This window comes from Hypanus sabinus, chromosome 23 (assembly GCF_030144855.1).
Source record: "Hypanus sabinus isolate sHypSab1 chromosome 23, sHypSab1.hap1, whole genome shotgun sequence".
In the NCBI taxonomy this organism is placed as follows: domain Eukaryota; kingdom Metazoa; phylum Chordata; class Chondrichthyes; order Myliobatiformes; family Dasyatidae; genus Hypanus; species Hypanus sabinus.
Genome location: NC_082728.1, coordinates 49,826,563 through 49,842,362, shown reverse-complemented (window position 1 = coordinate 49,842,362; position 15,800 = coordinate 49,826,563). Strand labels below are relative to the sequence as shown.

At 41.5% G+C, this 15,800-nt stretch overlaps 1 protein-coding gene across 3 annotated transcripts in view; it reads right to left on the bottom strand.

Annotated features, from left to right (window-relative positions):
• Nucleotides 1-14,764, bottom strand: part of LOC132380184 (GRIP and coiled-coil domain-containing protein 2-like) — a 422,104-nt gene extending 407,340 nt beyond the window's left edge. Inside the window, exon 1 of one of the 3 annotated variants that reach the window (XM_059948866.1) lies at nt 13,834-14,764. In XM_059948866.1, the coding sequence (XP_059804849.1) occupies nt 13,834-13,959 (126 nt within the window). In that variant the 5' untranslated portion in view covers nt 13,960-14,764. The remainder of the gene's footprint in view (nt 1-13,833) is intronic. The other 2 variants (XM_059948868.1, XM_059948867.1) reach the window with 2 other exon arrangements.
• Nucleotides 14,765-15,800: the final 1,036 nt, after the last annotated feature.

Genomic DNA, 15,800 nt, shown 5'->3' with positions numbered 1-15,800 from the left:
TTCTGCCCCCTAACTCTCAAATCATGTCCTCTAGTTTGAATCTAGTTTGAATATCTTTCCTTAAGGAGATATCTTGCCTGACAAAGTTGTTGGAATTTTTTGGTGAGTGAACAGACAAAAGGAGAATGTAATAGACAAAGGAGAGTCAGTGGATGTTGGTCACTTGGATTCTCAGAAGGCCATTGATCAGCTGCCCAACATGAGGCTGCTTAATAAGAACCATGGTATTACAGAAAGATAGCAGCATGGATAGAAGATTTGCAGACAGAAACAAGGCAAAGAGTGGGAATAAAACAGGCCTTTTCTGCAGAGTCGGAACAAACAGGGCCTATTCTGGTTGGCTGCCAGTGACAAGCGGTGTTCTACAGGGGTTGGTATTGGTGACCACTTCTTCTCATACATGTCAATGATTGGATGACAGAATTAAAGCCTTTGTGGTGAAGTTTGCGGATGATACAAAGATAGGTGATGGGGCAGGTAGTGTTGGGGAAGCAGAGAATATGCAGGAGGACTTGGACAGATTGGGACAGTGGGCAAAGAAGTGGCAGATGGAAGATAGCTTAGGGGAGTGTATGGTCATGCACCTTTGTAGAAGGAACAAAGGTGTAGACTATTTTCTAAATGGGGAGAAAATTCAGAAATCAGAGGTGCAAACTGACTTGGGAGTCCTTGTGTAGGATTCCATAAAGGTTAAAGTTGAGTCAGTGGTAAGGAAGGGAAATGCAATGATGGCATTCATTTCAAAAGGACTAGAACATAAAAGCAATGATGCGATGCTGAGGCTTTATAAGGCATTGGTCAAACTAAAACTTGGAGTATTGTGCTTGTACAAAATGGAGAACGAGCACAAGATTAGAGTGTGAGGAGGTGTGGAAAAACACACCGGAAGTAAAGTTTACTCAAAATGGTAAAACTAAATGTTCTCACCATTCATTTGTAAGCTACCCAGGTGGAATACAAAAGGCTGTACCTCCAGTTCACATTGTGCATCATCCTGGCGGTTAAGAAGGCAGAGGACGAGCTGGTCAATGCTTGGAATGGAAAGTGGAATTTCATTTTCATGTAATTGGCCATTGTGACATAGTGCAAGTGCTCTGCAAATTGACTGTTTGCCTGTGCTTGGTCTTGCTGATGTAGTGAAGGCCACATCTGGATCAAGTGCAGCAGTCGAGGTTGAAGGAAGCACATGTGAATCTTTGCCTCATCTGGAAGGACTAGTCATGTCCCTAGCTGGCGGTGATGGAAGAGGTGCAAGAACAAATATTGCAGACAACAAGTGCCAAGGGTCAGAGGAGGGTGGATGGTGGAAGGGGAGAAGTGACCTAACCAGGAAATGAGGGAGTGTTCCCTGAGGAAGGTAGAAAAAGGTAGTATAGGTAGTCACCGGGTTACGAACGAGTTCTGTTCCCAAGTCCGTCTTTAAATCGGATTTGTATGCAAGTAGGAACAGGTACATCCGGTATTATTTACCGGTATTATTATTAGTCAAACGTTTGTCTTAATATATAGTATATATTTTACCTTTCTATGCATATAAAACCCTTAAGAAATGTATGCATTTCAATAATTAAACCACTGTGTTGCTTAGTAATAATTGTAGCTTTCATCAGGGCAGGGCCTTTCACATGTTCCATTATTCTCACTTTATCCTTTAAAACTGTTCAGATTGTTGACCGACTGTAGCCTAAAGCATTTCACCTCTTTATGATCACTTAAGTATTTCCACTTTATTTTCAATCGTGATCATTTTCCCTCAATGGAACAGAAACACTGCAGATTCAGCAGCAGCCGCGGGCGGTGGGTCCTGAGCTTCCCCGGGTCCTAAAATCCACCTGCATTGAAACAAGTTAAATTGGACAAATGGGGGCAGTGCTGACTGGAGGGGGGGGGGGGTGTCAGGGTAAATCTTGCTAAGAAAACTTTAAACCAAATACAAAGTTACACACTCAACACAGTGTTAATGGCAACTTGATCTGACTTAAGATGGTGGACGGCATTCTCCTTCCTTGAGCCGACATATTTTTAATATGATAGGCCGTTCATAAGTACGAGTTGTTCTCAAGTCAGATGTTCGTAACTCGGGGACTGCCTGTTATGGAATCTTCCTACAACTGGCAAAAGTGAGAAAGGTTAACACTGGACAACAAAGATTCTGTTTCCCAAATACCTTTTGATGTATCCTATGGATTTTGGGCTGTTGGTCATAAAAATCACCATGAAATTTCCCTATCAAGTACCTTTTTTAAAAAAATGCTTATATTTGTTATTTCAATTAAAATGTTGCCCAGAATGTAAACTGAGAAGTTTTCTATCTTGTCCAGGCATGCCTATGGTTTTAGAAAGGCTGTAAATTTCCGCAAAGGATTTCGATATTTGAGACATATTTCCCGGAATAACTGATGCAAAGATTAAGGACGGTATTTTTGATGATCTACAAACCAAACAGATCATCAATGACAGGCAATTCAAAGAACTTCTAGTGGGACCTGAGAAAAATTGCATGGAAGGCATTCAAGGATGTTACTGAAAATTTTCTTGGCAACTACAGAGCACAAACTACATGCAGAAACATGCTTCAAGCATACAAAACCATGAAGTGCAACATGTCACTGAAGACTCATTTTCTGCATTCCCATTTAGACTTCCCTGCAAATACTGGTGCTGTCAGAGAAGACTATGGTGAAAGGTTTTACCAGGACACTTGAGGTCATGGAGAAACTGCACCAAGGCAACTGGAATCCATCAATGCTGGCTGATTATTATTGGACACTTAAGTGAGAAGCCTCAGACACTTAGCACAAATGAAAAGCATCAACAAAGCATTTTAGGTTAGTTCAACTATTGCAAAGTATCAGCACCCTTATGCAATTAAACACATTATATTCATTACTAGTTAATTTCTTGTTTCTCTAAATTCTTAAGTAATACAAGTATTCTGAAATTATATTTGTGTTCAGCTTCAAGTAGTCTATCATAAAAAAAATTTTGAAAAAGAAACTCTTTCAAAAAAATGTTGTCCCGCGTAATCTGCTTGTTGCGGAGGCGAGCAGTGTAAAACGCAAAGATTAGAATAGCTTCTGTTTAAAAAGCCCAAGATTTGCTGTCGGGCACTGTGAGAGACGTGAATGTTTCTACCACACTGCAATTTGCCCAATCATCTGAGGATCTGTATTTGATCTAAGACAATGTGAAGTCCTTTAGCAGGATTACTTTAGAACTAGCCAGTTAGAAATCTCAATTCATCTGTTGCTTGATATCCCTGTAGGTCTGTGTAGGAACTACATTCTTGGCATCTTCTGTTTGAATGCACTTCCTTTTTAAGTTATCTCTTATCAGATAATGAACACGCTTCAAATCAACTGTAGCGGATGACTCTGAAGATAACAGTAGTAAAAAGAACATTTGGTGAGTGATTCCAAAATATCCATCCAAGGTCCTTTACCATGTTTATTTCCTGCAGTGTTTATGCAACACATAATGGCCACTGAAACACTACTGCAGTTTGAAGAGTTGCAAATCAGCATTTATTTATGGGCATGGCTCTGAGACCCAGTCTATGACATTTCATATGCCCTGTTTTTTTTATTTTTGTGTTTGCTCTCTCTAGTTTAGAAACATTTGACCATCACCTTCAAATCCGAGAACCACACAGATCAATCCCCACTACAGCTTTTGACAAAATATGGAAAAAGAATCAAATTCCAGAAGCAAGACTAGAGGTACTGACCGTGAATCAAGACATTATTTGACTGAGTATTAACTTCAAGGAGCATCACTAGCATGGAAAACAATGGGAAATCAGAAGGAAAATTCTGCACAGGCTAGACCTGCACTTAGCATAAAGGAACTTGACTGGAACTGAATGAAGGACATTCACCTCAAGAGTTCCACACAGCTGCATCTTTGGCCAAAGAAGCTTCAGTTTGCAACATCAAAGAGGAATGATTACTAACGTCTATACGACATTCAGCTCCTTCTGCAATATCTCCCGTAACAAAATCCATGCCAGCATACATGGGCAATTTACAAACTTGAACTGAATTAGACATGTAGCATTTGCACCATCAAAATGCAGGCACTGTCCATTTCCAATATGGATACCTCCCTTTACATTCAACAGCTTTACCTTTGTGAATCCCTTTCCAAATCACAAACAGGTTGTTTTTTCTGGAGCAACAGAAGCTAAAGGAAGATCAGATAGAAGTCTGTAATATTATGTGGGGAACAGTAAGTAGACAGCCAGGGTCAAAATATCTAATACAAAAGGGCATACATTTAAGCTGAGCAAGGTGAGCGGGGGCAAGCTCAAAGGAGACAAGCAGAACAAGTTTCAAGCTTATTCACATAGCGTGATGGGTGCCTAAAATATTCAGCCAGGGGTGATCATGAAGCAAAAACAAATGAGGCACTTAAGAGGTTCTTAGACAGGCACATGAATGTGCAGAGAAACGAGAGATGTGGATACTGTCTAAACAGAAGGGATTAGTTTGTTTTGGCATTTAATTACTATTTAATTAGTTCAGCTCATCATGGGCCAAAGGGCATTTGGTTGAGCAGTACTGTTCTACATCCATGTTACCCGAGTTTGGATGTATTACTATTACTTCATTTCTGAGCCAAAATATCCTGTAATACACACTTAATAAAAGCCACATAAGACTATCTTCAGCACATGGGTTACAGCAGTTCAAGGCAGTCACTTACAATCACCATCAAGGGCAAATCAGAAGAGAGAATAAATGCCAACCATAGCTAAAATATTTGGTGAATATAAAACACAGAAAGCCAAATTCAGCTCATCAAATCTGTGCCAGCTCTAACAAAGAACAATCCTTTTCTCCCCTATCCATACTTTCCATCATTCTATAATTTCCTTTTGAAGGCTAATAATCAATCAGTGCCAACCACAGAATGCCAGAAGTATTTTCCATATGTTGTTTATAGCTTTATGATCTAAACTGCACCTTCTGATTGCTACCATCGGTTGAAGGGTCTCAAATCACGTTAGACATTCCATTCAAAACTCTGCCAAACAATCCTGACAATTTTTTCACATATTAGTGCCTTCCCGTTGCCTTCTATTTCCATTTGCTGCTATTTATTTTCGGAGAATATTCTATCCGAGCATGCTAACCCTTGTTTTTCTGTGGTCTTGTGGACACTCCTTCAATGCTAGTCCCCCTCATATCCTGATCAACAGTACCATTCATTCATTCCTTCATATCTAAGATAGCGGTATTTTCCTGCTGTCAATCTGAATCCAGTCAATGCCTATTCTGCAATCCCTCACTATAGTATCTTTGGTGACTATGATAATCCAAGATGTCACTATCATTGTACTGTTTCTCATTTATAAGTAGTGAAAAAGTCTTGCAGAAGGACCTACAGATTGGGAGAATGGGCAAAGAAGTGGCAGATAGAATATAGTTCAGGGATATCTATAGCCATGCTGTTTGGTAGACTATTTTTGAACAGGTAGAAAATTCAAAAATTCAGAGGTGCAAAGGGATTTGGGAGTCCTCGTGCAGGATTCCAAGGTTAATGCAGGTTGAGTCAGTGCTACAGAAGGCAAATATATATTCTGGTCCTCTCATCAAAAGCAAGGATGTAATGCTTTATAAGGCATTGATCAGACCACATTTGGAGTATTGTGAGCAGTTTTCCCCATATATTTCCCATATCATAGCTACGGTATGCTGGCATTGTAGAGGGTCCAGAGGAGGTTCAAGAGAATGATTCCAGGAATGCAAGGGTTAACACAAGTGCTTGATGACCTTGATATGTAAAGTTCTTGATTAGTAAGGGCATCAAAGGTTATGGGGAGAAGGCAGAAGAACGACGTCGAAAGGGATAATAAATCAGCCATGATGGAACGGCAGAGTACACTCAATGAGCTAAATAGCTACATCCTATGTCTCACGGTCTTGAATTTATCAAACACTCTTTTGAAGGCTACATGCTTTATTGTAATCACCCTCTACCCATTAGAGATGTTCATCGGGAGTGCTGCATACACAGGGCCTTTAGTATTGTCAACGATCCCTCCCATTCGTCCAACAATCTCTTTGACCTCCAACCATCAGGGAGGAGGTACCGTAGCATTAAGACAAACTTTTAAGATGGGAAGCAGCTTCTTACACCAGGCCATAAAACTACTGATAACCCTGCAACCACCTACATCTCATCACACCTGAAGCACCAGTAGTGTTATCAATATACTATTTACTTTTTAAACCTGTGTCATTGATGCATCTGATTATTTGTTAATTTACTAGTGGTAATATTACTTTATATGTTGTAGGTGTGAGTTATATGTACTGTGTTGTGCACCTTGGCCCTGGAGAATGTTGTTTCATTTGGCGGTATATATGTATACAGTTGAATGACAATAAACTTGAACAAGTTTGAGTTTAAAAATTAACCAGTGTAAAATTTTTTATAAAAATCATATTCTCCATCACATCGCCCATTCACCACCTTGAATGTCTATATTGGGGCCTCAATTAACATCCATTTACCCTTTTACAGTGTCAGTAGGCATCAGCATCTCCACACAAGCCCATGCAGGAGAACCTGTACTCCAATTTTATTTAACTTGCTTGTCAATGGGACAAGTATTCACCCTGCCAAATCCACATGGGGGCTGGTGCATAATGGCCAGAAGATATTAGAGGAAACCTATTCAAGGAAACCACACACAGGCAACTTCACTCTTCATAAATGTGGAAAAAAAGTTTTCCACAAACCTGAAAGACTTCCTGAGATGATGCACAAGCAGTCTATCTTATATCAGTACAACCTTTCTAAAAGTCCACGTCTCATTAAACCCATGTGGTCTTTTCTAGTTATTTATGCCAAAAACAATTACTTCACAGTGCTTGTATCTGCCATTTGGCTGCCCAATATGTTAGCCTATTTTTATAATCTTGTGCATTTTTAAAAATTTTACTCTTTAACTACATACAATACACAAGTTTCCTGTGACCTGCAATTTTCACCTATACCCATCCAAGTAGTCCCAGCACTGACTCCACAATCAACCATCCTCCAGTTTACCACTACTCTCTTTAGGAAAGAATTCTTTATTCCATTAGCCTTAATTTTGCCAACGATCCTTTTCCATGCTACTTTCCCAATGCCTACTATGCAAATTTGGGAAGGCTTTATAATTCTTTTGCAGTAAACTGTATTTTTCGAAAATCAGCAGAAGGCCTGTTACATTACAATTGTTATTTTCTTTGCAGTTTAACAGTTTATCTGCTTGTATCTTATGTAACCTTTATATACATAAGTTTGGTATGCCTCTAGTGGCTATACAAACTATAATTCTAAAGCTTGTCATTCATGAAGTGGCTAACTTTTTACTGCACTATGGAATAAATATTTTCTAATTGGACTATTATCTATGGATTAGAATGAATTTTTTCATATTTCTATGGTATTAAAATAGCTGTTTTGAGCTAGGTGCCTTCTTTTCTTTAGATTCTATCTAGTTTAGAAACAGTCAAGACCCCCATTAACGTTCTATTCCTATTCTCTGTGTTCTATCAACTCTTAAGAAAACAATCGCAAAACAAAAAGTTCTAGGCCTTGTTCTTGACTTCTACAAGAACCTTGGATTTAAACGTCAAAATCCCACAGGTCCTTGACAAGTTTCAAATGCCAACTTTGGAACATTCTCAAGTCCATTTTTAAGGGCACTCATATATACATTTGAGTCAAATTGCAAATTTTCAATTTATGAAAACTTTATGGAGAGCTTTTAAACAATTCATGAAATGAGCTTAACTTTATAACGCAGCTTCACAGTTGACGGAGGCAAATCAAGTGATTTTGATTTACCCAATGCAGTTAGAGCCTGAGCATGCAAAGACTATTTTCAAGAGAAATTATTTGATGGTGCACTGTGCCAGCTTTGCAGAGGTCTGTACAGGGATGGATTTGCCCAAAGGCCTTCTTTCCCTATTCCAAGCCACTATAATCAAGGGCTAGGGAGAACCAAGCAAAAAGTTATAGGTAAGTTTATTATCAAAATACATACATGTCACCATATACATCCCTGAAATTCATTTATTTGTAGGCATTCACAAAAGAACAAAAAATACATAGTATCAATGAAAAACTGCAAAGACTGAATCAACGTGCAAAAGAAAAACTGCAAATACAAAAAAAATACTAAATAAATAACACTGAGAACATGAGTTGTGGACTCCAAAGTGAGTCAATTAAGTTGTGCAATTAGTTCAGAGTTGAAGCAAATGACATTATCCACACTGATTCAGGAGCCTGATGGCTGAAGGGTAATAATGGTTCCTGAAAATACCTGTTCCTGAACCTAGTGGTGCGAGACCCAAGGCTCCTTTTCCCCCTTCCCAATGGCAGCAAGAAGAGACAATGGCCTGGATGGTGGGGGTTCTTGATGACAGATGCTGCTTTCTTGCGGCAACGCTTTATGTAGATCTGTTCAACAGCAGAGGTGTTTCTTTCAATGGACTAGGCTTTATTCTCTACTTCTTATAGGTTTTTTTGGTTCTTGGGCATTAGTGTTTCCATACCACACCATGGTGCAACCAGTCAGGACATGGACTGTGCATCAATTAGAGGCTTTTCAAATTTTTAGATTAGTGGTCACCAACCTCTTTAAGCCTAAAATCCCCTACCTCGGCCTTAGTAAAAGGCAAGATCGACCCCAGATCAATTAGTTACACGCATATGCACTGGAGCAGAAAAGACCGGAAGTAAAACCCCGCGACCCATAAGAAGATATAATGTATAAACCCCAGGGGTACCCACCCTTTTTTTGCACCGTGGACCGGTTTAATATTGACAATATTCTTACGGACTGGCCAACAGTGGGGGGGGGGGGGGGGTGGTATTAAACACAATGGGAATACAGCAATACTCGAAGCAGGTTCCTTATGTCCAGTCTATTCCGCAATTGTTTTCACTGCTCTCGGCACTTAGCTTCTGTCCCACGCTGCTCACGTTTTTTCCGCTGAAACTCAATGGGTTTGTCTTTAAGTGCTGGGTGCTTGGACTCAGGGTACCGAAGCAGCTTTGAGGGCTTCATTGCCTCTTTGGACAGCCTCCGGGCCCAAACTCCAGCCGCCCGCCCGCCGCCAGACGCCTTGGCCAGGTGCAGTTGGTCGTGGGTCGGGTGAGAGGACAAGGTCAGGGCCGGAGGTCCCCATACCGGGGCCATGGCAGTCGCAGTCCGGAGAGAGCGACCAACCGAGCGAGGTTGATCAACTGGAGAGCCCGCCCCCCTTGTAGGATCTATCAGCCAACAAAAGTTTGTTTCATTAGATCACAGCGAGGTAGCTGCTCTAATTACGAAACCCTGAGCCCGAATTAGGTCGTCTGTGAATATTTTAGCACCGGATTCCCCATGAACATTCGGTGTGTTAAACAGGTTTAGAGGCAGCGCTCCAGGCCTCCCGCCAGCTGCCTGAGGCCAACCGGTGATCCCTGGCACGAAGGTATCACTGCGTTTAGGTGACTGATGACCTCGCATGGGTTCAAGTTCAAGAGTGGGTGCAACAGGGAATGAGGAAAGGTGCAGCTGACTCCTATCGTTTCCTCGTGGCTCGGTGGTTGGGGACCACTGGAGTACACTCTGTAGTGCGGGGGAGCTACACGCATGCACACTGGGCAGAAAGAACGGAACTAAAACCCCGCAACCCGGAAACAATCTCTCAACAGTATTTCTGTATTTATTTTTCTTTTTTTTCTCCTCTCGGGATCTACTGGGAAAGTCTCAAAGACCGACTAGTTGATCACAATCGACAGGTTGGCAACCACTATTTTAGGTATGTCAAATCTGCCCAAACTTCTTAGAAATAGAGGTGGTGCCGTGCCTTCTTTATGATGGCACTTAAGCTCTGGTCCCAGGACTGATCCTCTGAAATAATAACACCAAGGAATTTAAAGTTACTGTCCCTCTCCACCTCCAATGAGGACTGGTTCATGGACTTCCATGAAACATTGTCACATGGTGCGAGAAGAATCATCTGCAGCTTAATGTGAAAAAGACTAAGGAGCTGGTGGTGGACCTGAGGAGGGTTAAAGCACCGGTGACCCGTTTCCATCCAAGGGGTCAGTGTGGACATGGTGGAGGATTACAAATACCTGGGGATACGAATTGACAATAAACTGGACAGGTCAAAGAACACTGAGGCTGTCAGAGCCATCTCTCCTTCCTGAGGAGAACTGGGGTCCTTTAACATCTGCCGGACGATGCTGAGGATGTTCTACGAGTGGTGGCCAGTGCTATCATGTTTGCTGTTGTGTGCTGGGGCAGCAGGCTGAGGGTAGCAGACACCAACAAAATCAACAAACTCATTCGTAAGGCCAGTGATGTCGTTGGGGTGGAACTGGACTCTCTGACGGTGGTGTCTGAAAAGAGGATGCTGTCCAAGTTGCATGCCATCTTGGACAATGACTCCCATCCACTCCATAATGTGCTGGTTATGCACAGGAGTACATTCAGCCAGAGACTCATTCCACCGAGATGTAACACTGAGTGACATAGGAAGTCATTCCTGCCTGTAGCCATCAAACTTTACAATTCCTCCCTCATAGTGTCAGACACCCTGAGCTAACAGGCTGGTCCTGGACTTATTTCCACTTGGCATGATTAACTTATTATTTAATTATTTATGGTTTTATATTGCTATATTTCTACACTATCTTTGGTTGGTGCAGCTGTAACAAAACCCAATTTCCCTCGGGATCAATAAAGTATGTCTGTCTGTCTGTCAATTTTCTCCTCCTACAGTCAACAATCAGTGCTTTGTCTTTGCACTAGTCAAACAGATTTTCAATCACCCTCCTATATGCCAATTCATCACCACTTTTGATTGGCCACAGTTAACTGTCATCAGCAACTTAAGTATGGCATTGAAGCTGCACCTAGCCTCACAGTTCTAAGTATAAAGTGAGTAGAGCATGGGGCTAAGCACACAGCCTTGTGGCGCTCCTGTGCTTGTGATGACTGTGGAGATGTTGCCAATACAAACTGACTGGAGTCTGCATGTGAGGAAATCGAGGAACCAGTTGCCCGAAGAGGTGTCAAGGTCTACGTCATGAGAGCTTATTGATTAGTTTAAGGAGATAATAGTATTGAATGATGGGCTGTAATCAATGAAGAGCATGCTGATTTATGCATCTTCACTGTCCAGATGTTCCAGGGTTGAGTGAAGAGCCAATGAAATCATATCTGCTGTTGACCTGTTGCGATGGTTGGCAAATTGGAGCAGATCCAAGTAACTGCTCAAGCAGGAGTTGATATGCTTATGATCAACTTTTCAAAGCACTTCATCTCAGTGGACACAAGTGCTACTGATCAATAGTTTTTGAGGCAGGTTACCACATTCTTCTTGAGCACCAGTATGATTGAAGTCTGCTTGAAGCACCTTTAACCTCTTGCTTCAATAGTCTGAGTACCTGATGTCAGGAAACACTCCAACCAGTTGATTAGCAAAGGTATTCAATACTCGGCAGTTACACTGTTTGGGGTAGAAGCTTTCCATGGATTCACACTGCTGAAGGATGCTCTCACATAGGCCTCAAAGATTGAAATTACAGGTTGTTAAACTGTAGGACTCCATCGGTCAAAGGAAACATAAAAAACATTGAGCTCATCTGGGAGCAAACATGTCGCTCAGTTGTGCTTTGTATGTGGTAGCTTTCGAGCCCTGCCACAGTTGTCTAGCATCCTTCCACAATTCACTTTTGGTCCAGAATTGCCATTCCACATGTGAGATGACTTTCTGGAGGTCATACCTGGACATCCTGTACTTTCCTTGGTCATCAGTCCTGAATGCCGCTGATCTCACCCTCGTCAGACTACAGATTCATTCTGAGCTTCTGGTTGATTTTGTGGGAACACACTTGTCCACAACTATCCTTGTAAAGCAGAGCTGGTTGCACAGAACGGTATCACTCACGGAGGCAGTGAGTCCAGCTGGCAGCTGCTTTTCCCGTGCTTGCTCGCCTGTCACAGCTGCTTTCACAATCCTCTCACACACACTGTTCATTTCCAACTTACAGAAAATTCAGGTTACAAACAGTTCTCAAGAATGGAACTTTCTTAACCTGGGGACTGTCCCTAGTACTGAGCAAAAACACTAGTACAGGAATCAAAATCTTATACAGAAATCACAATAGTGAACATAATGTTTAAATCTACATTTTATTCAAAGCATTCTGCAAAACAACTGATCTGCTGAAAAATAAAAACAAAGACCAAATAGCAATGAGAAGCTCTATTTCTCATCAACAGAAATATATTAGGCAAATGGTACAAGAAAAAGTGCCATTTTTAGTTAACATCAAATTTTCTGGTCATTGTAAAAAATTACCCAGCACATTGCTGCGCTCAATACTCAAAATTTTTAAAATACAAGATTTAAAATTAATAATGAGATACTTTAAACAATGGTATTGATAAAGTAGTGTTCAGTAAACAATTAGGTTTATGTTAAAACAGCTCAAAAATTGCATATTGGTTTTCTATTTACGACTCAGTTTGAATGGTATTGTCCAATTACACCCTTGACAGAGCACAATGTATGTAATGCTCCGAGAGAGATTTTATTTCGATAAAAGATGAAAAGACAGCATCTCAAACATCAATTTCAACCAGTTCCCTTGTCAATTTCAAATTTATTCTGATCTCTGTAGAATATTCACAACTCAAATACATAACAAAATGATCAAGTTTAAGAATAATTATTTTATTTGGTCTGCTACCTATGGAAAAATCAGTAAGTAAACAGTTTTGCCACAAGATATGTATTCACTTAAGAATTTAACATTACTTTGAAGATGAAATCATTTTAATTCTACCAGTGACCATTGTTAAAACTTAATAAAGCAAAAGATGAACAGCAGGAAGAATTAGCAGTTCAAACAGCATCTGCAGAGACAAAGTTGATGTTTCCATTCAAGATTCTACATTAGTAAATAATAGTTCTCTCTAATGGCAAAAAGATTCTAATAAATTTCAAAACATATTTGATTACTGTATTGGTTTATATCATTACAAACCATGTTTCCTACACGTTAAAGGCACTTCAAACAAACCTTAATTATATTATTTTATGGAGGGGTGTGTGTGCACGGGCATGGGGGCAGAGTGGAAGTAGTGTTGGGAAACGAGAAGAAAGATCATACGACAGTTCCCTATGGAGATTTAATCTGCACTGATGTCAACGTGACTTTTTCCTCTTACCAATGTAAGTGAGGCATACAACATAAATGATAACCCTTTCCTGAGGACTCTTAGGATTCTACAGTGAAACGTAACAATCTAATTATAATTTCCTAACTTTTTAAAAATAAATCCACGTTTGACGCCGTAGGGAGGGGAGAATACAGTGAAAGGCTAGCTAAGTAAAATCCTTTACTGAAATGTTATCAGAGCACAGCAGGAGGGATCCATAACGTCACATCTACACAATAGGTGGGGGGGGGGGGGGGGAAATAGAAGATAGGTTTGAAAAAGAAATAGCCTTTCCTTCCACAGTTTACATCCTGATATAAAAAAATACTGTAACAAATTGGCAGTAATGATGTTGTGCAAATCCGGGTGATTCAGCCCGTTAGTATTCAAACACAATCTTTCACGTCCACTTACTTTCCCCCACCCCCACCAAAGCGAACCGAATAAAAAGGTATGGAGTGAACTCGGAGGGTCGAGGAGAGCCAAAACATAAACTGCGGTGTTATTATTCGTCATCCAAATCACAAAACAAAGACTCCATGACCACTCTCGCCGGAGAAGATAAAACACCCCCTCCCCTTTTGACAAGAAGTAGCCTGCTCTCTCACCTGGTTCAAGTCCTCGTCCGTCAGTAGGTGCACCTCCCGGGGTTTGAAGCAATTCTGACATTTGCTCTTATTGAAAATATTGGCTTGGAACTTGCGGCACGGATTGTCCTTGGCCCCAGCCAACATCTCGGTGGAAGAAAACACGGATCCCGCCGCTGTTACAAGATTAAAAGCGGTTGATGGACTTTAAAGATAAATAAATCACGGCGGGAGCCAGAGTTACAGTTCGTCCACACAGATTTAACTCCTGGGCGGTGATCAGCTCATCGCAGTCTCCCCGCGGCCTGGGGCTGAGCGGTTGCCGAGAGGCCGGCGCTCGGCTCTTCGGTCTGGTGTTGGCGGCTGAGCCGACTCCCCGGTTTTCCCGGCCTTCACTCCATGACTGCACTGGGCCGCAGCGCGCAGCAGCAGTGGCGGCTACCGCCGGAGCCGGTGAAGATGAGCGGGACGGACACGGCGGTGAGTTGGGTTTCGGGTGGGTGCTGCTGGGGGGGTGTCCAGTATCTAGTGTTCATGCGTAAGCGACGGACCTTCCCTCCCCCCCTCCATTAGTAGATCCGAATGTTCTGGCAGCTGCTCGCGCTCGCTCTGCCCGGCTCGCGCGCTGCCCCTCCGCTTTTATCGTCCCCCCTCAGACAGCGCCACCATCAGGCAGCAGCTGACGGCGCCGCGCCCGCCTGCGGCTCGGTGAGCTCGACCCGGACGAGATCAGCATCAGACGTTGCATGTGATGCATACGAGCTGGATACAACTCCAGCCGTGTCGGCAGTGGACATCATCTGGATACCGTCCCAGCCAAACATGAATTGGGCCCAACCCACGTCATGCGCACATCGTAGGCGATCTGGACCCAATCCAGCCATGTATTCGGTGTACAGTCCTGAGAAGGGTGCCCCTCCATAGACGTTGCCTGACGTCTGAGTTCAAGATTCAAGACTGGTTAATGTAACTTTCAGTAGAACAAAATAATTGGTACTCTGGATCCAATACAACATATAAAAGCACACTAAGATAAAAAAATAATAAAACACACAATATACGACATTAAGTATAGGAGTACCTCTGTACTTCGGTGACTGACAGGAAAGGATAAAATGTGGAGGAGTGGGTTAGTGGGTGAAGGCGTTGAAAGTAACTGTTTTTGAGTCGGATGGTCCTGGTATATCAGTTGAAAAAGTCAGGATTTCCTGCCATCTAAAAATCAGTATTTTTGGAAGGAAATGAAGAGGAGCTATTTTTTAATTTGTATCACTTAATGTTGTTTTAATATTCAATAGTGGATTAAATTATTATTATGTGTAAATCTTGAAACAGGTTTTAATAATGAGTTATGCATTTAATCAATTTTCCCCATTCATTTTGAGAGGCTGAACGATTGTTTTCTTAAGAGGAGCATGAGGTATGAGGTGAGTACCTGGAGTAATGAAGTAAATATGAAGGGTTGGATGTTCTATTCCTGGTTCTGTATTTTATATTATATTATTCCTATGTTCATATATATTCAGCAGTGCCAAACAAACAACATCAACCAAATCTTGCCTGACATTACCACATTGCCTGATACACAGCTGCAGGTTTTACATATTACACTATGCAGTTGCATTGACCACATATAAAGGGAATCATTTGGAATCAGATTTACTCACACTGGCATGTGTCATGCAATTTGTTGGAAATAGCACAGAAAATGTGTAGCTTGGGTGGTTGGAGGTTGAGTTGAGTTGTTCTCCGATCTTGGTAATCCAAATGAACAGCACACTAATGATGTCTCCTTGTATGGTGACAAAAAATTTGCTAGTGGATTGCCAAGATCCGAAAACGACCCAACCTGACAATGAAATTTGATCTTTTCTGGCAATAGTACAGTCAATACATTAAAAAAAGTTACTATAAAAAGTAAAATAAGTAAAAAGTACAAACAATCAATAGTGAGGTAATATTCATGGACCGTCAGAAGCAGCTGATGG